The following is a 22,838-nucleotide window of genomic DNA, read 5'->3' as shown; positions in this document are numbered from 1 at the left end:
TTTTCCCTTTTTTTTCTTCTTTTCTTTTTTTTTTCTTTTTCTTTTTTTCTTTTTTTCTCTTTTTTTTCTTTTTCTTTCTTCTTTTTTCTTTCTTTCTTCTTCTTCTTTTCTTCTTTTCTTTTCTTCTTTCTTTCTTCTTTTTTTTTCCTTCTCTTTCTTTCTTTTTCTTCTTCTTCTTTTTTCTTCTTTTTTTTCTTCTTCTTCTTTCTTCTTTTTCTTTTTCTTTTCTTTTTTTTTCTTCTTTCTTTCTTCTTCTTTCTTTTTCTTTTCTTTTCTTTTTTTTCCCTTTTTTTCTTCCTTCTTTCTTCTTCTTCTTTTTCTTCTTTTTTTCTTCTTCTTTTTTTCTTTCCTTCTTTCTTCTTCTTTTTTCCCCTTTCTTCTTTCTTTTCTTCTTCTTTTTTCTTCTTTTTTTTTTTCCCTTCTTACTTTTTTCTTTTCTTTCTTCTTCTTCTTTTCTTTTTTTTCTTTCTTCTTCTTCTTCTTTTCTTTTTTCTTTTTTCTTCTTCTTTCTTTCTTCTTCTTCTTTCTTCTTCTTTCTTCTTCTTCTTTTCTTTTTCTTCTCTTTCTTTCTTCTTCTTCTTCTTTCTTCTTCTTCTTTCTTCTTCTTCTTTCTTCTTCTTCTTTCTTCTTCTTCTTTCTTCTTCTTTCTTCTTTCTTTTCCTTTCTTCTTCTTCTTTCTTCTTCTTCTTTCTTCTTCTTCTTTCTTCTTCTTCTTTCTTCTTCTTCTTTCTTCTTCTTCTTCTTCTTTCTTCTTCTTCCTTTCTTCTTCTTCTTCTTTCTTTCTTCTTCTTCTTTCTTCTTCTTCTTCTTTCTTCTTCGTTTCTTCTTCTCTTTCTTCTTCTTCTTTCTTCTTCTTCTTTCTTTTCTTCTTTCTCTTCTTTCTTTCTTCTCTTCTTCTTCTCTTTCCTTCCTTTCTTCTTCTTCTTTCTTCTTCTTCTTCTCTTCTTCTTCTTCTTTCTTCTTCCTTCTTTCTTCTTCTTCTTCTTCTTTCTTCTTCTTCTTCTTCTTCTTCTTCTTCTTCTCTTTTCTTCTTCTTCTTCTTCTTCTCTTTCTTTTCTTCTTTCTTCTTTCTTCTTCTTCTTCTTCTTCTTTCTTCTTTCTTCTTCTTCTTTCTTCTTCTTCTTCTTCTTCTTTCTTCTTCTTCTTCTTCTTTCTCTTCTTTCTTTCTTCTCTTCTTCTTTCTTCTTCTCTTTCTTTCCTTCTTCTTCTTCTTCTTCTTCTTCTTCTTCTCTTCTTCTTCTTCTCTTCTTCTTCTTCTTCTTCTTCTTCTTCTCTTCTTCTTCTTCTTCTCTTCTTCTTCTTCTTCTTCCTTCTTCTTCTTCTTCTTCTTCTTCTTCTTCTTCTTCTTCTTCTTCTCTTCTTCTTCTTCTCTTCTTCTTCTTCTTCTTCTTCTTCTTTCTTCTTCTTCTTCTTCTTCTTCTTCTTCTTCTTCTTCTTCTTCTTCTTCTTCTTCTTCTTTCTTCTTCTTCTTTCTCTTCTTCTTCTTCTTCTTTCTTCTTCTTCTTCTTTCTTCTTCTTTCTTCTTTTCTTCTTCTTCCTTCTTCTTCTTCTTCTTCTTCTTCTTCTCTCTTCTTCTTCTTCTTCTTCTCTTCTTCTTCTTCTTCTTCTTCTTCTTCTTCTTCTTCTTTCTTCTTCTTCTTCTTCTTCTTCTTCTTTCTTTCTTCTTCTTCTTCTTTCTTCTTCTTCTTCTCTCTTCTTCTTCTTCTTCTTCTTCTTCTTCTTCTTCTTCTTCTTCTTCTTCTTCTTCTTCTTCTTCTCTTCTTCTTCTTCTTCTTCTCTTCTTCTTCTTCTTTCTTCTTCTTCTTCTTCTTCTTCTTCTTCTTCTTTTCTTCTTCTTCTTCTTCTTCTTTTTCTTCTTCTTCTTCTTCTTCTTCTTCTTCTTCTCTTCTTCTTCTTCTTCTCTTCTTCTTCTTCTTCTTCTTCTTCTTCCTTCTTCTTCTCTTCTTCTCTTCTTCTTCTTCTCTTCTTCCTTCTTCTTCTTCTTCTTCTTCTTCTTCTCTTCTTCTTCTCTCTCTTCTTCTTCTTCTTCTTCTTCTTCTTCTTCTTCTTCTTCTTCTTCTTCTTCTTCTTCTTCTCTTCTTCTTCTTCTTCTTCTTCTTCTTCTTCTTCTTCTTCTTCTCTCTCTTCTTCTTCTTCTTCTTCTTCTTCTTCTTCTTCTTCTTCTTCTTCTTCTTCTTCTTCTCTTCTTCTTCTTCTTCTTCTTCTCTTCTTCTTCTTCTTCTTCTCTTTTTCTTCTTCTTCTTCTTCTTTTCTTCTTCTTCTTCTTCCTTCTTCTTTCTTCTTCTTCTTCTTCTTCTTCTCTTCTTCTTCTTCTTCTTCTTCTTCTTCTTCTTCTTCTTCTTCTTCTTCTTCTTCTTCTTCTCTTCTTCTTCTCTTCTTCTTCTTCTTCTTCTTCTTCTTCTTCTTCTTCTTCTTCTTCTTCTTCTTCTTTCTTCTTCTTCTTCTTCTTCTTCTTCTTCTTCTTCTTCTTCTTTCTTCTTCTTCTTCTTCTTCTTCTTCTTCTTCTCTTCTTCTTCTTCTTCTTCTTCTTCTTCTCTTCTTCTTCTTCTTCTTCTTCTTCTTCTTCTTCTTCTTCTTCTTCTTCTCTCTTCTTCTTCTTCTCTTCTTCTTCTTCTTCTTTTCTTCTTTCTTCTTTTCTTCTTCTTCTTCTCTCCTCTTCTTCTTCTCTTCTTCTTCTTCTTCTTCTTCTTCTCTTCTTCTTCTTCTTCTTTTCTTCTTCTTCTTCTTCTTCTTCTTCTTCTTCTTCTTCTTCTTCTTCTTCTTCTTCTTCTTCTCTCTTCTTCTTCTTCTTCTTCTCTTCTTCTTTTTCTTCTTCTTCTCTTTCTTCTTCTTTCTTCTTCTTCTTTCTTCTTTCTTCTCTCTTCTTTCTTCTTCTTCTTCTTTCTTCTTCTTCTTCTTCTTCTTCTTTCTTCTCTTCTTCTTTCTTCTTCTTCTCTTCTTCTTCTTCTTCTTTTCTTCTTCTTCTTCTTCTTCTTCTTCTTCTTCTTCTTCTTCTTCTTCTTCTTCTTCTTCGCTGTTTGTCGATAATGAAGTCATTTGTATTTAAAATTTTAATTTTGCAGATACGAATACTTTTCAAAATCCAATTCACCAAATATATAATAAGATACATTATATTTATTATATTTATCATATAATATATATATATATATATATATATATATATATATATATATTATATAATATATATATATATATATATATATATATATATATATATATATATATATATATATATATATAACATTGTTCTCAATCCCAGACACTTACAAGTGATTCCTTTTGTTTGATGTCACAGACCAGACTTTCTTTGGTCTCGTCCATGTTCTTAAGATGGTTCTTGACCTCATTCTGACACACCAACAGGGCCGAATCTTTCTGCTGTACCTGGTCGCACAAGCTGTGGACTTTGTCCTGGAGGGAATCGCAGTATCTCTGGAAGCCGGTCTCTTTCTCCTTGAGATCCTGTCAAACAAGAATATTTACGACCGCATTAGCAGGCATTTAATTTCCAATATAACAACAAATGCGCAATTACTTCTACCTTTGTTTTTTTTCCTTTTTAATATGCTATGATATAGAAAGATAATAATGTTTGTTTTATGTTTTTAATGGATTTTCTTTGGGGGGGGTGTTTGTTTTGTGGTTTGACTTATTTTTATTTTGTTCTTTTGTGTTGTTTATTTGTTGTTTTATTTTGCTATTTTTATATTGTTTTTGTTTCTATTTGTTGTTTTTTCTGGGGTTTTTTTCTTTATTTAATTTGTTTGTTTCGTTTTGCTTTCATTTTTTTTGTTTTTCTTTATAGAGAAGCTTGTGGCCGAGAGTGAAATATATAATCATTACATCCGTCATCACTACAACTCTCCCCATTATTATCACCATCATCATAATCATCATCATCATCATCTTCATCATCATCATCATCACCGTCATCAACTTCACCATCAACAGCACCGAGACTTGATGAAACTACGATCTCATCCTTACGAATCGCAGCTTGTCCACCTCTGACTCCAGTGAGATAATGGCCTCATCCTTCTGGTTGAGTGTCCTCTTGAGGTCATCCTGTTCTCTACAGGATGAGTTCAGACGACCCCGAGTCGAGTCAAGCTCCTCTTGTACCTGTCCGCAAAAAATAAGTTTTAAAAGATTAACTACGACATTGGGAGTCCCTCAAAGCTCAGTTGATGGAGTAGTCACTTCACAGTGTAAAGAATTTGTATCAATCCTGGGTGCAGGGAAGCTTTATCTCCGATCCCTCTATGTGCCCCCCCCCCCCCCCACCCCCCTGTTAGATATAGTGGAAAGTACTTTGCAGGAGCATATAGACATTTTTTAAAAAGACTTGAAGACCTTGAATTTGCAGATGGCCTAGCCCTCCTCTCATACTGCCTACAGGACATGCAGGACAAAGTCACGGCCCTGCAAGAAACAGTTCGGCGAGTTGGTCTCAATATTAGGGAAGAGAAGACCTAACTGCCAAACAAGAATCCCAAATCACCATCTCTGGTACAGTACTAGAAGATGTTGGAGAATTTCCATACCGGAGTAGCAAAATCAGTCAGTCAGGTGGAACTGATGAAGACATTTCCAGAAGCAAAAATGCGCGCCAGGCCTTTGCAATATTGAGAGCAAAATGGAAAGTTTCCAGCATATCCACAAACACCAATATTAAAATATTTAACACTAGAGTTAAAGCAGTCCTGCTCTACGGTTGAGAGACTTGGCGAACAATCCTGGTCACATCAGCTAAGATACAAAGTTTTGTCAATCGCTGTCTTCGACAAATCCTCAAGTTGAAATGGTTTGACAAAGTGCAAAACCTTTGGACAGGAACAAACCAAGAGCAAATGGATATCCGGGTCTGTCGTAGAAAGTGGCGATGGGTTGGCAATACCCTGCAGAAGGAGAACTGTAATATAACCAAGCAGGCTCTTGAATGGAACCCGCAGGGCAAGAGGAAACGGGGTCGTCCAAAACAGACATGGAGGAGAAGCCTTCACCAAGATTTGTGCGTCTCCAATCTTACCTGGAATGAGACAAAGGTTTGTGCCAAGATCAGAAGAAGATGGAAGAGTGCTGTTGAGGTCCTATGCTCAGCCAGGAGCCAAGAGGCATAAGTCAAAGTAACTCACTTTGCGGGAGCCTTGCGTCCGTTCCATACGATAGCAAGCAGTCTGTTTGACGTTAATGTAATCGGATAAACTCTATCCTCATATACATTATGATTAAAAAAGAATACTTTTGATCTGCTTTGATCTGACATGATGAAGAAGAAGAGTAAGGAGAAGCAGAAAGAGGAGGAGGAGGAAAAGAAGAGGGAGAAGAAGGAAAAAGAAGAAGAAGAAGAAGAAGAAGAAGAAGAAGAAGAAGAAGAAGAAGAAGAAGAAGAAGAAGAAGAAGAAGAAGAAGAAGAAGAAGAAGAAGAAGAAGAAGAAGAAGAGAAGAAGAAGAAGAAGAAGAAGAAGAAGAAGAAGAAGAAAAGAAGAAGAAGAAGAAGAAGAAGAAGAAGAAGAAGAAGAAGAAGAAGAAGAAGAAGAAGAAGAAGAAGAAGAAGAAGAAGAAGAAGAAGAAGAAGAGAAGAAGAAGAAGAAGAAGAAGAAGAAGAAGAAGAAGAAGAAGAAGAAGAAGAAGAAGAAGAAGAAGAAGAAGAAGAAGAAAGAAGAAGAAAGAAGAAGAAGAAGAAGAGAAGAAGAAGAAGAAAGAAGAAGAAGAAGAAGAAGAAGAAGAAGAAGAAGAAGAAGAAGAAGAAGAAGAAGAAGAAGAAGAAGAAGAAGAAGAAGAAGAAGAAGAAGAAGAAGAAGAAGAAAGAAGAAAGAAGAAAAAAGAAGAAGAAGAAGAAGAAGAAGAAGAAGAAGAAGAAGAAGAAGAAGAAGAAGAAGAAGAAGAAGAATCCCCCTCACCTGTTCAATTTGTCGGTGGTAATCCTGTAACTGGGTAAATAGACATTGTATTTTTCTCTCGTACTGGTTCTGTATATCTTTTGCAGCCATCCGTGGTTCCAATCCAACTTAGATGTTTTTCTTTATTTCTGTAAGACAGGAAAGAATAGATGTGTAATTTGAAAGTAAAATCATCACCCGCCCCCGCCCCCGCCCCCCCCCCCAACCCCCTTTTTTTTCGTTTTCTAAACAAAGTTAGGTGCAATCTAGTCAGCTGCGGAATAGCTTGCTTGATGATATCGCATAAACAAAAATCTTGAATTCTTTATAAAAATAGGCTTGACAAATACTGGAAGGAGCAAGAACTATATGAAACCAAACAAAATATCAACACCGGCCGTAACGGAACCTGACCTGATAATGAACAACCGGAATCCAGCGAAGAGGAGACATGAGAACTTGTACTGGAAATCTTCGAAAAACGGTCGATGTTCTCATGCATCAACAAGATATAGATATATAATGGTAAACAATGAACCATGCATAGGAAACAGCTGGAATGAGGCCAGTGAGTGATGAGAGTCCGGAGAAAGACATAAAAAGACATGGGTAAAATTAAATTCAGACACCTCCTTCCACTATGTGGCATGCCCAGTTTTGAGAGACGTGAATTAAATTAAATTATGTTCACGAATGCACAAGAGCAGATAAAAGGCTGCAAAAGTCTACATAAATCTGGACTTATATCATATCATATCATCATTATGGGTCGCATACACAGGTAGCTGAAGTACTTGGCTTACAGTCAAAAGCAATCAGTCCCGCAGATCCTGAGCATCTCTTTTAATTCTAAAACAGGCGGAGCGATGTGGCCGATAGATTAAGGCATTGAATTGTAACTCGGAAGGCCCCTGGTTTGAGTCCCCTTCGCGTACTGTCGTTTTTGTTGAGTTTGTTTTGTTTTTGTTTTTTTGTTTTTTGGGGTTTTTTTTGTTTTTTTTTTTTTTGGGGGGGGGTTGTTATTTGTTGTTACTTTTTTTGTTGTTTTTGTTTTTTGTTTTGTTTGTTGTTGTTTTGTTTTTTTAATCGATTATTTTTTTCCTTCATGGAATATCTAGGCTACAGCATCAAACGATGCCTTGGTGAAAGGTGTAGTTTTTGTTTATGATTGAAAAACAACCCGCATAGATAAGTTTAATTTTTATAGGTGGTGTGATAACCGAACTCAATAGGATTCAATAGTCGTAACGTCACTTCCTTCCTAATGACGCTTGGTAAGTTAGCAACACTGGCTCTAAACTATCGGAACAATGGCGGACGCCCGTATGAAATATTTCTCCGACGAGCATAAAAGCGTATCCAGAGGGAAAAAAAACATAAATTTGATCATGTTTTGACTTTTACACATTCTGGTCACAAGACATATGAAAAGTTCTAGCCAGCTTGAAGAATAAAAAGTAATGATTTTCTCTGTTTAGAACCAAGCAGCGGCGTGGCGTATTGACGGCGTATGGTGGTGCCATGATTAGAAGAATAAAAAAAAATTCTAAAACAGTGAACACGGTTAAGAGGAGAGACCACATGTTAAAAACTCTCTTTTTTGGAAGTGTGGGGGGAGGGTCGATGGTTTCTACGAGTGGACAAAGCTCACAAAAACAAATAATTCATGAAAACAACAAGCCACAACACTGAGATACAAGTACGGTGTGAAAAGGTCTTTGTAATGGGAGCGATCTATATTCATGTTTACGTCCAACCAGGTCATCAATCACATGATTTGTTGCTGTACAACGATTGGATATTTCTTTTAAAATGTAAACACGCTGCTTTGTTTATGGAAGTTGTAAATATACACACGAGTCAAACTGAACAAAATGATCAATCGTGGTGTTAGATATTTCGAAAGCTGTGAGCACTTTTCACTATGTGGGTCACTTTGAGCTCATTTTGCAATGTGACCAATGACCTCGAGCACATGGAAAGTTAATATAGATCGCTCCCATTATTCTTTGTCCACCATTTAAAGGATTGACTTTCGTAGATATGCAACTTGATTCATTGCAATTCATTGTTTAACAAAACAAAACTCCAAAGTATATCTCAAATAATGGAAATCAGCGGAACACAAAAAAAGGTAGATTCAGATCTTAAAGCATCACAAAGAAAAAATCACTCCACTTAAGTACTTAAGAAATCAAAAAACACACCAAAGTATAACTGTTGACAATCTTCGCTTTCTTTCTCTGACTGACTCAAATACACACGCACAAACACACACACACACACACACACACACACAAATAAACACTCATACACACGTAACCATCAACTCCGTACTACAAGCAAGAAAAATGTTGGTAAATTCGTCCACAATGCTTCGTTGCAAAAGAATTACTTTACAATAATCGTGAAAACGAGATGGGGGGGGGGGGGATTTTGATATGTCATATTTTTAAGTTTTATGTTGTTTTTCTTTGCTGCTTACAAATAAACTTGACAATGATCAGTGTTTTTGACAGTTAATGTAATATTTTGGTTGGCCGAAGTTACCCTAACTATGACGTAAATGGTGCAACATTGGCGCATCCCCCCAGCCCAACGGTGGAGCTCTCAGATCCTGGCACAAGTCGAGGGGTTTTCCGCTATTTGAAGATAGTATAATTCGACCCAGTTTCTCGCTCAATCAGCTGTAGCGATACTAATGGATAGAGCATTAACTGGAGCTTGGATTGCTTTGCACCACGGTGTTAATTCAGTCACTACTTCGCGCAGTGATGTCACCAACAGCAGTGCGTGATTCGGAATCTTGAATAGAGTGGAGACAAAAAAGGCAGTATGTTGTTGGCGAGTTGGCGAAAGACAGTGGAGTTAAAATTTCTCAGAACTTTTCGATCCAATGGCCCCACGCCACTGGAACCAAGATGGCCGCCGTTGCCGGGCGGCGTGACATCAGACTACTGAATCCAATTGGGGGCTTGATTTATTTAACCTTGTAGTAACGGACAATGGTCTGGGTTGGTTATAGAATAAGCGATTCGTCATCTCAAAACAGTATCAGGGGTGAGAATGACTGGTCACAAAAGGAGGAAATTTTTCTACGTGAAGCTCATGACCCATCCATGCGACCATAATCTATAAATTTGAATTTCACTCAAATTTACTGAGACTGAGATGCGATCCAAAATTTATTTTGCAGCAATTTCTGACACAATTCGGTGGAATTTCAAAAGTTGAAAGTCTAATTACAACATTTGGTGGTTGTAGTAGGGATGATGATGTGGTGGTGTTTTCTGTGTCAATTGTGACATCTGGTGTCATACTGTCTGGCCCAACGTCATAAAAACGGGACCGTCACCAAATTTCACGAGACTGAGCACAGGTGTCAAAATATGACACAAGACATAATGGTGATTTTGTGGGTTTGAGGAAAATGTTTGACACGGCAAATTTGAAAAAGGAGGAAATGTGATGGGATGGGCGGAGATAAACTATCATTTAGGCGGAAATCCGCCTTTAGGCGGAAATCCGCCTTTAGGCGGAAATCCGCCTTTAGGCGGAAGATTCTCAGCCCTGAGTATTAAGTGGGATTGCACTGAACCATTGAAAGTCAATAATGGCTAAAAGATTTAAGTAATGTAATAAAAGTGCCGTGAAACTACGGAAGTCCTCCCGAAATGCGAACAATGTGAAAAATTGCGTTTCTTTTCGACTATGACGAATGGAAATTAACTCCCAACTTTTATATTTGTGGCTAAATATCAAATTTCCAGTACCCAGCTCATTCCGACAAACACCGCTTTGTCTATGTTTTATGTTTTTAAGGGTTTTACGGCGCTTGCAACACATTTAAGTTATATCAGCGCCAGTAAAAAGGAAGAAAATGGAATAGTAAAAAGTTCTAGAATTACAATTAAAGCACCCAAGAGAAAGTAAGACAAAGGGGAACTAGGAAAAAATAGGGATCAGATGTAGATTCCAAGAGCATACCACCAATGTACTTAGTTTGAGATCACCTATAAGTCTCATCCGGACGCAAGCACAAAATCCAACAGAGAGGAATACACTCAAATGCTTACACTATACATTAAAAATAACAAATATAATACATAACAGAGAGATGATTCACAAGGAAAAAAATATCATCTCTCAAAACAATAACTATGCATTTGACTGTTTCCCTCCCAGCCAGGACTCCGGCCAGGACCAGGCAAAACCAAGTAATCTCATTCCAAGACAAAGACAGAAAGCATGTTGGAAAACAGTTATAAGGGAATAGAAGACACAGTCTGTACCCCCCTGCCCGCTATGGGAGGTCAGGATCCCCACCAAGAAACACCGCTTTGAGACGATGGGTCACATATTTATTTTACAACAATGAGCTACTCATAACAATTTGCATTGTTGTGAGTCTTTCTACAAGTTCCTAGCATTAAAGTCAAAAGTCCGATTTGAAAAGAAAAATACCAAAAAAAAAAGACACCACTCCTCCACCTCCCGAACACCCATCCCAAATCCTTTATATTGATATAATAAATAATATAATGATAAATATATATTTTTTAAAATAGTCATAATATATAAAACTAAATAGCAAAGCGAAGCCAGTGCTTGGAACTTGCGGGGGGGGGGGGGGGGGGGGGGGGGAACTGCCTCATTGTTAGATCTGCAAATAAGTATACGTAGATTCCAGTCCACTTAGCCCTTTAATGACAAAACACATCATTTTTATTTTGGACAGGAAAAAAATTGGGGAGGCCTTTCGAAAGCTCCTTCATCCCCAGTATTCTTGTTCTAGTAGGGGGTTTGGGAGGGGGGGGGGCTTTTTTTATAATGTTCTAGTAGGGGGTTTGGGAGGGGGGGGGGGTTTATAATGTTCTAGTAGGGGGGTTGGGAGGGGGGAGACTTTTTTTTTAAAGTGTCCCCCCTCCCAAACCCCCTACTAGAACATTATAAAAAACAATACGGGGGATGTAGGAGGTTTCGGAAGGCCTCCCAACAATGTACTGAAAGCAAGTCAGGCAGCGCTGATTATCTATGTTCCATCGGCTTTCCTTTCGTACCTAAATTTCAGCCCTCCGATTATAAAGTGCAACATCTTTTGAAATATGTTAGGATGACAGATTACGTTATAATCCTCTTATCGAAATTCAATACACTTTGAAGAGCTTTGAACAATCTAAAATGGCCGCAAGGTAATCCAAGAATAAACACGCGTAAATGAATACAATATATAGAGCACGGGGTTGAGAAATCACAAATGAGAAAAATCGCTATCCCACTCAAACATTCTTTCTAAATGGGAGCGATCTATATTAACTTTCCATGTGCTCGAGGTCATTGACCACATTGCAAAATGTGCTCAAAGTGACCCACATCGTGAAAAGTGCTCACAGCTTTCGAAAAATCTAACATCACGATTGGTCATTTTGTTCAGTTTGACTCATGTGTATGTTTACAACTTTCATAAACAAAGCAGCGTGTTTACATTTTAAAAGATTTTTTCAATCGTTGTACAGCAACAAATCATGTGATTGATGACTTGGTTGGACGAAAACCCGAAAAATAGATCGCTCCCATTGCAACAACTTTCTTACACAAAATAGGTAATGGAAATTCACTTCGCTCGCTTTGTTATTGGTCTATATGTTTATTTTTTTTTTTTTAAGGTTGGGGGGGGGTGTTCAGCCGGTTCGAACAAAATTGGCGTCATGACGTCACTTCCCTCGTAATGACGCATGGTAACTTAGTAACTGGCTCTAAACTATCGAAACAATGGCGGGCGCCCTTATGAACTATTTCTCCGACGAGCATAAAGGTGTATCCAGAGGAGAAAAACATTATAATATGATGATAACAAAGACCTGAGTGACGTCAACTTCATTCTGTCTATAATATTCAATGTGAACAGAAATACCATGATACAAATCTATAAGTCATTAATATTGAGTATTGTTTCGTTTGGCATCACAACGTGGTATGGAAGCTGTGGAACAAAAGAAAAATCCAAACTACATAGAACCCTCAGAGAGGCTTCAAAAATAATTAACACCGACCTTAGAAGCCTTGACACAACTTATATTAATGCAGTTGAGAAGAAATCATTTAACATTATCAACGAAAAGAGGCATCCGCTGAGCGGAAAATTCCAACTTCTGCGCTCCGGAAGACGGTATCTAGAAGCAAAATGTAGGACAAATCGACATAAGACAACCTTCATTCCAACCGCCATAAAATTAATTAACAAATCTTCTGTGGAAAAATGAGACAACCAATGAAAATAACGAGAAGCAGTGTCGTGAATCATCATCATCGACATTGCCGCCGTCGTTATCATCATCATCATCATCATCATCATCATCATCATCATCATCATCATCATCATCATCATCATCATCATCATCATCATCATCATCACAATCATTGCCATCTTCTTCTTAATATAAGACACTATTTTAAATAATATGGTTATCTGCTATCCCAGCAAACATATCGTATCGTTCTATCTGTCTGTCTGTGTGTCTGTGTGTATGTATGTATGTATGTATATATGTATGTATGTATGTATGTATGTATGTATGTATGTATGTATGTATGTATGTATGTATGTATGTATGTATGTATGTATGTATGTATGTATGTGCGTGTATGTTCGTGTACGGCTGTGTCTGTATTTGTAAATGTGTTGATGTTCATACCATGAACCAAACTGAGCATTGTTTACCTCACATGAATTGCCTTTAATTTGGACAATAAAGATTATTATTATTATTATTATTATTATTATTATTATTATTATTATTATTATTATTATTATTAAACGTTCTTCTTCTTCTTCCTCGACTTCTTCTTCTTCTTCTTCTTCCTTTTGAGTCTGTAAATTCATTTTTGAAGATTCCACAGACCACAGTAATTTTCTTTCTTAGGAAATGTGAGACGATTCCACTGTCTCAATGTTGATGGTATGAACGAGTTCAAATGGGCATCCACTCTTGAGTGGGAAACCATAAACTTGGATGTTCAAGGTTACACATAGTTTTGTGTGTTGGTACGTTATTTCCGGCTGGCAACTTCCCTTGTAATAACGCATAATAACTTGTTCTAAACTATCGGAACAATGGTGGACGCCATTATCTCCATCACCGCTTCTCCGACGAGCATAAAAGTGTATCCAGAGGAGAACAACATAATACATCTAATCATGTTTTTACCTTTATACCTTCTGATCACGTGACATGTGAAAAAGTTCAAGCCAGCATGAAGAATAAAAAGTACCGATTTTCTTTATTTAGAACCAGGCTGCTCGCCGTTGCTGGGCGACGTGATATCAGACTATTGTAAGCATCAATTGATGACCAGAAGAGTGCGATACACTAGCATGCTCAGTCGGATAATAAATATAACTGGTTGTTTACAAACAATAGAATGAAGGAAGTCTATAGCACTCTACAATTCCCAAGTATGAGAGTTTTTACGAACATAAGGGCCATCTAAATCAATCTATATTCGAAGAACCGAGCTTTCTGGCCAAATTTTACCCTGTTTCGTCCCCTTGACAATTAACCAGTAGATTTTTGACTAATCAAAGCATGGAATTTGTGACACACCTTCAGATGTGCTCGTACAAACATGATTGTTTATAAACTATAACTATAACTATAATCCAATTGGATTCAATAGTCTGATGTCACGTCGCCCAGCAACGGCGGCCATCGTGGTTCTAAACAAAGAAAATCTGTACTTTTTATTCTTCATGCTGGCTAGAACTTTTCATATGTCTTGTGATTAGAATGTGTAAAAGTCAAAACATGATCAGATTTATAATGGGTTTTTTTTTCCCCTCTGGATACGCTTTTATCGTCGGAGAAATATTTCATAAGGGCGTCCGCCATTGTTCCGATAGTTTAGAGCCAGTTACTAAGTTACCATGCGTCATTACGAGGGAAGTGACGTCATGGTGTTGAAGCAAATTTCGTTCGAACCGGTGAATTGGGTGAAATCTATTCGCCATTGTTCCCACAGTTTAGAACCAGTTACTAAGTTACCATGAGTTATTACGAGGGAAGTGACGTTAAGACTGTTGAAGCGTATTACTCACGTACCAATTGTAGAAAGCATATTGCAAAAGCTCTCCTTAGAACGACTTTGGGAATCTGAAGAAAAAGAAATGAAATGGAAAAAGAATTCATAAATGATGCTATGCGTTTAGCAAAAGACTCATAACACCCGTTATATTCATAACGTATCAACACACAAAATTGTGTGTAACATTGAACGTTTATTGATGCATTGCGTTAGTTTAAAAAACTCATAACATCCGCCAGCCGGATACAATTAATTGTTGCAAAACACAAAACGTAGAAGTTAGACGTGATGACACAAGACCGAAGGGCGAGAGCCGTAGCCATCGTTAACATATATAACACACTAGAACCCTCTAGGACTGGCAGTTTGGTGTTATTTTTTTGGTTTGTGTAGCGTCTAGTGAGTTGTCGTTAGTAGAAATCATAGAAAAAAAAAGTTATTTCGTTGGTTGAACTATTGAATACAACTCACGATTTGTTTTCTTTTGTGGCAAAAGACTGGCATTTAGACGTCATAAAATTTGGTCAGTGTCAGGCTATAGATAGAATGCGCCTGGCCAAGGAGTTCACAACATTGCCATCCGGAAGTAGAACGGACCAACACACAAACTCTGTGTAACCATGAACTTTTATAGTCTGGTTAATACAGTTTAGTGAGAACAACTCACAAACGCGGATGGCAAAAACAATAACAAAGGCCTGAGTGACGTCATCTGCATACTATCTATAACTTTACGATGGCGACGCTAGAGCTCAGGAGGTCGCTGGTTCGGATACGTAAGTAAGTAAGCAAAACACAAAACAATGTTTATCTTTAAACGTTTATAGTCTGATTAATATAATTTAGGCAGAAAAAAATATCGACCCTGGATAGATCTTAATTCCATTGCGTTTGAAACGAGCGATCTACCAACTGAGCTATCGGGAGCCAACCCCAGCCCCCCCCCCCCCCCCCCCCCCACCCAAAAAAATAAAATTACCCAAGTCTCATAAACTTAGCCAAAAATTCAATGAAAAGCAGAAGTCGTGACGTCACATATTCCTCTCCTCCGATCCAAAACTCTTTGGAAGTGTGTAACCAGTCCTCGCACGGACTAACACAGTGAATAGGTTACACATTGAATCATGAGGTAATCATAACATAATGATAATAAACTATTCAAGTAGCAGGATTTATAGTTAGATTCTTGTGATTAAGGGGACGTGAAAGAGTGAGGATTGATGATCTTTATTGGAGAGCAGCATTTAGATAGAATGAAGTTGACATCACCCGGGTGTTTACTATTGTTTTTTGCCATCCACGTTTATGAGTAATTCTGACTAAACTGTATTATCCAGACAATAAAAGTTCATGGTTACAAAGAGTTTTGTGTGTTCGTCCCTTATACTTCCGGATGGCAATGTTGTGAGCTTCTTAGCCAAGCGTATACTATCTATATCTAGACTAGAAAATAAGATGCCATCACTCTATAAAACCGAAAGATCAATTGCACACTGTATGTACCCAGTCCTCCGAAGGACAAGTTTCACGCTTCTAAGGAGATTGGAACCAGTATTTTGACATCACACTATTGTTCCCTATTATTGTTAGCATCTAAACCATCTCGACATATTATTACCGTTTCGGGGCGACGGATCACATAATCCTGTATCACAGAGAAAATAAGACGTCGGCGGGGAAGAAAATTGATTCTCCACTTTTCTCCATATTTTGTGGGTTATTTTGTTTTTGTTTTTGTTTTGTTTTTTTGGGTGAACCTAACTTGCAATTCGATCGGTCTATAGATAGAATGCGCTTGGCCAAGGAGTTCACAACATTGCCATCCGGAAGTATAACGGACCAACACACAAACTCTGTGTAACCATGAACTTTTATAGTCTGGTTAAGACAGTTTAGTGAGAACAACTCACAAACGCGGATGGCAAAAACAATAACAAAGGCCTGAATGACGTCAACTTCATACTATCTATATATAGAGAGAATGAAGATGACGTCACTCAAGCCTTTGTTATTATATTTTGCCATCCGCGTTTGAGAGTGATTCTCACTAAACTGTATTAACCAGACTATAAAAGTTCATGGTTACACATAGTTTTGTGTGTTGGTCCGTTATACTTCCGGATGGCAATATTATGAGCTTCTTGGCCAAGCGCATACTATCTATAGATAGTTCGAAGATGACGTCAATCAGGTCTTTGTTATTGTTTTTTGCCATCCGCGTTTGTGACTAATGCTCACTGAAAAGTATTAACCCGACTATAAACGTTCATGGATGCGCACAGTTTTGTGTGTTGGTCCGTTATACTTCCGGATGGCAATGTTATGAGCTTCTTAGCCAAGCGCATACTATCTATAGAATGAAGTTGACGTCACTCGTGTCTTTGTTATTGTCTTTGCCATCCGCGTTTGTGAGTTGTTCTCACTAAACTGTATTAACCAGACTATAAAAGTTCATGGTTACACAGAGTTTATGTGTTGGTCCGTTATACTTCCGGATGGCAATGTTGTGAAATCCTTGGCCAAGCGCATTCTATCTATAGTTTGTTTTTGTTTTTTGTTGCCATCCGCGTTTATGAGTAATTCTCACTAAACTGTATTAACCAGAATATAAACGTTTAAGGTTACACATAGTTTTATGTGTTGGTCCGTTTTACTTCCTGGTGGCAATGTTGTGAGCTTCTTAGCTATAGATAGAATGCGCCATCAGGAAATAACGGGCCATCACACAATACTGCGTGTAACCTTAAACGTTTATAGTCCGGTTAATCGCAGCCATCGTTAACATAATATTAAAGCCTGACACGAGAACCCTCTAGGACTGGCAGTTTGACGTCATTTTTTAGGTTTGTGTAGCGTCTAGTGAGTTTTCGTTAGTAGAGCTCAAGGAAACAAGTTATTTCATTGGTTGAACTATTGAATACAACTTACGATTTGTTTTCTTTTTTGGCAAAAGACTGTCATTTTGACGTCATTTTTTGGTCATTGTCGGGCTATAACAATACGATGGCTACGGGTTAATACATTTTAGTGAGAATTACTCATAACAATGGGTGGCAAAAAACCCAATAACAATGACTTAGTGACGTCAAGTTCTTGCCATCTATTTTTAAAGTAATTCTGACTAAACTGTTTTAACCAGATTATAGATAGTATGCAGATGACGTCACTCAGGCCTTTGTTATTGTTTTTGCCATCCGCGTTTGTGAGTTGTTCTCACTGAACTGTATTAACCAGACTATAAAAGTTCATGGTTACACAGAGTTTGTGTGTTGGTCCGTTATACTTCCGGATGGCAATGTTGTGAACTCCTTGGCCAAGCGCATTCTATCTATAAACGTTCAAGGTTACACCACGTGGTTTTGTGTGTTAGTTTGTTACAATTCCGGATGGCAATGTTGTGAGTTTCTCAGCCAAGCGCACAGCAGTCGTAACGTCACTTCCCTCATAATGACGCATGGTAAATTAGTAACTGGCTCTAAACTATCGGAACAATGGCGGACGCCCTTATGACATATTTCTCCGACGAGCATAAAAGTGTATCTAGAGGGAAAAAAAAACATTATAAATCTGATCATGTTTTGACTTTTACACATTCTGATCACAAGACATATAAAAAGTTCTAGCCAGCATGAAGAAAAAAAGTACCGATTTTCCTTGTTTAGAACCACGATGGCGCCGTTGCTGCGCGACGTGACATTAGACTATTGAATCCAATTGTGAGACACCGGCCCCTATGTGGTATTATATCGGGACAATAATATGTTGCAGTGAATGACATAATCAGTCGGATGGTGAAAAAGTTTGAACTGAGATATTGTCAAGATGAGTTAGAAGGTCAATTTTGATCAAACACGAGTTCTTGTCATAAATGATTAAATCAACCATTTTTATACATCTTGCGGAAATAGCAACGCGTAATTTTTCTACTAAATATTCTTTACAGCTAGTCAAGTTGAAAAAATATGAAATTTTAGAAAAGTTGCTGGATACCTTTCCCATATATCTGACCATAACATCATGAAAAATCACCCGATTTACTTCAAATAAGGATTAAAACGCATAATCTATTGGATTTTCTAGAAATTTGTGTGTTAACAGATTCAGAAATACATTTACATGAAATATTATATATACCTATTCTTTATTTATTGTGCTCATTATTTTTTTTTATCTTCAATGACTTCGAAGTCACATGGAAAGTCAACCAAAGTGTTTATGGTTTATGGAATTTACTTAATTAAATGAAGGCTCACCTGTACAGTGGAGATGATGTTTGGTTATAATTCCATAAACCCAAACATTTTGGGTGACTTTACATGCCCTCCCTCCCCTCCCCTTGTATAGATTCTATTCGATAATCTCGTATTCTATTGTTTGGTTTATTGAATCTAAAAGGGAAGGGTGACGTCACTCGTACGTGTTTCCGTACTCATGTCAAGTCACTCCAAATGTTGGGGTTTATGGAATTATAATCAAATATAATCCCCACCTTACAGGTGAGTCTGAATTTAATTAATAGAATTAAATGGCAGGACAAAATTAGAAATGCAGATCTCTTGGAAATGACAGACCAAGAAGAAATAGAAGTAAAAATTAAAAGGAGTAGATTGAAATGAGAAGGCCCGCAACAAACATTACGAGACCGACTCTTTCATGGAACCCACAGGGACCAAGGAAGAGAGGGCGGCCTAGAAACAGCTGGAGAAGGGCATTGATGAAGGACCTAAAATCCGAAGGCTTAACCTGGAGAGAAGCTGAGAATATAGCACAAAGCGGGATCCCCAAGGTGGAGGGAATTCGTCGATGGCCTATGCTCCCGTCGGAGTAAATGGCCTAAATACGTAAATAAATACTAACAATAATAAAACAAGTCCGACATTGAATTCGGTAGAGCTAGACTTCGATGTTTACTTTTGCTAGACTTGAAAGAAATGTTAACACCTGCATGTAGATTTTATGCTCGGTTCAACGATTTTTTTTCATGTAAGCTTCCTTTAGTATGAATTATGAACCTATGTCTTACCAAGGTTTAATATCCTTATGGATGTTTAGATGGTTTAAATTCAAATAAAATATACACGGCCATGGTCGCTTTATTATTATTTACTGGTATCGATTGTCTTGCATGGCATTTATTTGTTTTCAACGGAAGTTTGGTGCCAAATGCATTTGACTTGCATGCAGTAATGAATTTAATTGTGTGCAATATAATGCATCTAGGCGTTCATTGTTTTTTTTCACACTCAAATGTTGCTAATGAAAAATGAAAACATAAACTAAAGGCTTAGAAAATAAGAAGAAAAAGACGCACCACTTATCTAGATAGACGTATAGACGTCTAGATCTAGAATAAAAATCTGACTAGACGTCTAAACTATAGATATAAGAGTCTAATTTAGATCGAATTCACAAAGACAAATGATTTTTTAAAAACAGAGCATTTATATAGCGCAATATCCACAATACGTGCTCAAAGCGCTTTACAAGGTTTCCCTGACCAACAGCCACATGCAACATATAGAACGAGACATGACGCATGTTAGGCGATAATACATGTTTTTCCGACAGAGACTCAGGTACTGTGGACGCTTCGGGTTTCCTCTTAATCAACAAAACAGGATGAATGAAACACTATAGACGAATGAGATAATCTTATCTCATTCGTCTGTAGTCTTTCATTCACCCTGTTTTGTTGAAAAGGGGAAACCCGAAACGTCCACAGTATCTGTCTTGGTCTAATAAATTGAAGCTTACAATTCAATATTTATCGTTATTTTTTCCTTCGAGCATCTAGCAGTAACATTTTCACTATCCCTTTGTCAACAAAACAAATAATAAGACATTTAAGGCGAATGTAAGATGAGAGCGCTGCGTTGTTTCGATTTATTTGACAAAGGAAATTCTCGAAAAGTCCACATTATCATTTGTCTTTGAGAATTAGATTATATCAGTGAGTGAATCATAAGAATCTATTACATCCTGCTACTAAAATAGTTATTCCTTTTTTGATTCAAAATGTAACCTATTCATTTTATTCCCCCGGAGGATTGTTTAAATTGAACTTTTTTATAGCGCAATATCCACTAAACTTGCTCAAAGCGCTTTACAACGGGTACCTGGCCAACAGCAACATTTAACATGTAGGACGGGACATGACGCCTTTTAGGCGATATCATAAATTTTTTTTCGGACAGACACAACGCTGTTAATGGTCATTTTACACCTGAGTACGGTGAGAGAATGTGAGTAAAGAACCTTCTCCAAAGACTCAACTATGCGCCGAAGGAGTCTCGAACCCAGGACCTTCCAATCTGAAAGCGAGTGTCATACCACAGACCACATAGCCGAGGAGTTTTGAGAGAAAGGTGTGACTTCTCTGTCCAAATTCTAAGTTCATTTTTGAAAGTCCAATTCACCCCGACATAATATAATTTAGAGACGGAGTCACATTTTTCAATATGTGACACGCCTCCACAAAACAGTATAATCTGTAAATGGAATGTATAACCACTTTCCCAATGTGAAAGACAAGGGGATTCCGATAGCTCAGTCGGTAGAGCACTCGCTCCTCACGAAAAGGAACCGAGATCGATCCCGAGTGCAGTCGAGATTTTTTTTTCCGACCCCTCTGTCCACCCAGCAGTGAATGGGTAGCTGGGTCTGTTAGATCTGAAACAAGGGATAAATTTGCTCCGGTCCCTTGCTTCAGTTCTTGCTTGCTGCCGGGAGCACATTATTATTGTTATTATTATTATTATTATTATTATTATTATTATTATTATTATTATTATTATTATTATTATTATTATTATTATTATTATTATTATTATTATTATTATTGTTATTATTATTATTATCATTATTATCATTATTATTATTATTATTATTATTATTATTATTATTATTATTATTATTATATTATTATTATTATTATTATTATTATTATCATTGTTATTATTATATTATTATTGTTATTATTATCATTATTATTATTATTATTATTATTATTATTATTATTATTATTATTATTATTATTATTATTATTATTATGCCAACATGATTTCTTCCCCCTCCGCCATTATGCGCCGTGTTTGTTCGTTTGTTTGTTTGTTTTAATGGGGTTTTTTGTGTTTTGTTTTGTTTTGTATGGTTTTTGTTTTCTGGGGGGAGGGGGTTCTGGGGGGGGGGGGGGGCTTCCCTCTCTCCTCTTTCCTCCTGATGTCCATCCCATCCCGACAGCACAATCAAAGCCATTTTCCTTTCTCAATACATGTCCAATCCAGTTCAATCTCCTCCTCTATACCACTGCATTGACCTTCTCCGTTCCTGCTAATTCCATCAACTTCTCTGTTGTTGTATGCTGTTGTAACAGCAACGTTAAATCAAGACCACAATTATGGTCCTCGGTTATCAGACCTCCTTAATCGTGCACATAGATCCCGACATAATACCGTTTTGAGTCAGTGGGCCACATATCATCGTTTTTACTTTGTACCAACTTGAGATTTTATATAGCACAATATCCAGTTATCGTGCTCAAAGTGAGTTACAAGATGCCCTTAGCCAAATGCAGCACTTAACATCTAGTATGAGACACGATGCCTGTTGGGCAATATTACAATTTTTTTTCCCGACAGAGACAACACTGTTAACGACTAGGTACTCATTTTACACCTGAGTACGCGGTGAGAAAATGTGAGTAAAGAGCCTTTTCCAAGGACTCAACTTTGCGCAGATCAGAGCTCAGACCTAAAACCAGGACCCTCCAATCCGAAAGCAAATATCACACCACAAGATCACATTATTAGTCGTACGATGCCTTTTAAAAATAGACACTTAATAGATAGAGTAAAGGAAGATAAATTCGATCACCAAAACGGTTTCTAGGTGGACAAGAGAGAATAACCACGACACTTGGATGTGGACTGACAGAAAGTCATGAATCTATAGCTATATAAATCTCGCAGGGCGTGAACTGACCTGTGGTCACTGCTAGTCCAAGAATGTGATCGGGATTATATCTATGGGTTTGTTTACATTGGTCAAGACTTAGCCTAATGCCTATCGTTGAAAGCCTTGTCAATCAACATTACCAAGGCTTGTTGACCATCACATTCATTCTGTCGTGCTCTGCAAAAAAGACGTATTTAAAATTTTGGCCAGAAAAATCGCCCTTCAAATGTTAATATCGATCGATTAAAATTAATCTCATCTTAGTAAAATCGGAATGTTCCCTAAACTAAAGGGGTATTGATAGTATGCTCTGAGTAAATTTACCCAATAACAGCATCCACCAGCCGGTATAAGGCACCAACACACACAACTATGTGTAGCCTTAAACGTTTATAGTCTGATTGATAGAATTTACAAAGAGCTGAGCGACGCATGGCCGACTAGAGTACTATGTACCTTCTATAATAATGTAGTTTATTAAACTACTATATCTATATCTCAAATATTGTAATTCTAACGCATTTTACTTTAACCTGAGCAATTTTTACTTGAAAATTTAAATAAGACAATATCAACTAAATATGCCTAAAACGGTTTACTAGGGGTCCCAAGCTAACAGCAATATTTAAAGTGTATGGACGAGAAATGTCGCGTGCATGTAAAGAGCATTTTTATTTTACTTTTCGACAGAGACAACGCTGTCAATTTTACAAGCCAGATACTTATTTTGTACCTAAGCTGGGTGGGAGAATGGGAGTAGAGGATCTTTTCCAAATACTTGACGCGTTATCCAGATGTGGAGGAGGAGGAGGAGGAGGCGGAGGAGGAGGAGGAGGAGGTGAAGAGGGAAAAGAAGAAGAAGAAGGAGGAGGAGATAGAGGAGGAGGAAGAGGAGGAGGCGGACGAGGAGGAAGAGGA

General features: G+C 37.1%; 1 protein-coding gene across 2 annotated transcripts in view; it reads right to left on the bottom strand.

Moving 5' to 3' along the window:
• LOC144979884 (uncharacterized) overlaps positions 1-19,128 on the bottom strand; it is a 121,605-nt gene extending 102,477 nt beyond the window's left edge. Inside the window, exons 1-5 of one of the 2 annotated variants that reach the window (XM_078927124.1) lie at positions 18,991-19,128; positions 13,985-14,035; positions 5,907-6,034; positions 3,991-4,125; positions 3,271-3,465 (exon numbers count right to left, since the gene is read on the bottom strand). In XM_078927124.1, the coding sequence (XP_078783250.1) occupies positions 3,271-3,465; positions 3,991-4,125; positions 5,907-5,996 (420 nt within the window). In that variant the 5' untranslated portion in view covers positions 5,997-6,034; positions 13,985-14,035; positions 18,991-19,128. The remainder of the gene's footprint in view (positions 1-3,270; positions 3,466-3,990; positions 4,126-5,906; positions 6,035-13,984; positions 14,036-18,990) is intronic. The other variant, XM_078927125.1, reaches the window with a different exon arrangement.
• Between the last annotated feature and the right edge of the window lie 3,710 nt (positions 19,129-22,838).

Source organism: Berghia stephanieae, chromosome 9 (assembly GCF_034508935.2).
Source record: "Berghia stephanieae isolate SIO BIC M18660-M18661 chromosome 9, UCSD_Bste_1.3, whole genome shotgun sequence".
NCBI lineage: Eukaryota > Metazoa > Mollusca > Gastropoda > Nudibranchia > Aeolidiidae > Berghia > Berghia stephanieae.
The sequence above is the reverse complement of the archived record's forward strand: the minus strand, read 5'-3'. Positions and strand labels throughout refer to the sequence as shown.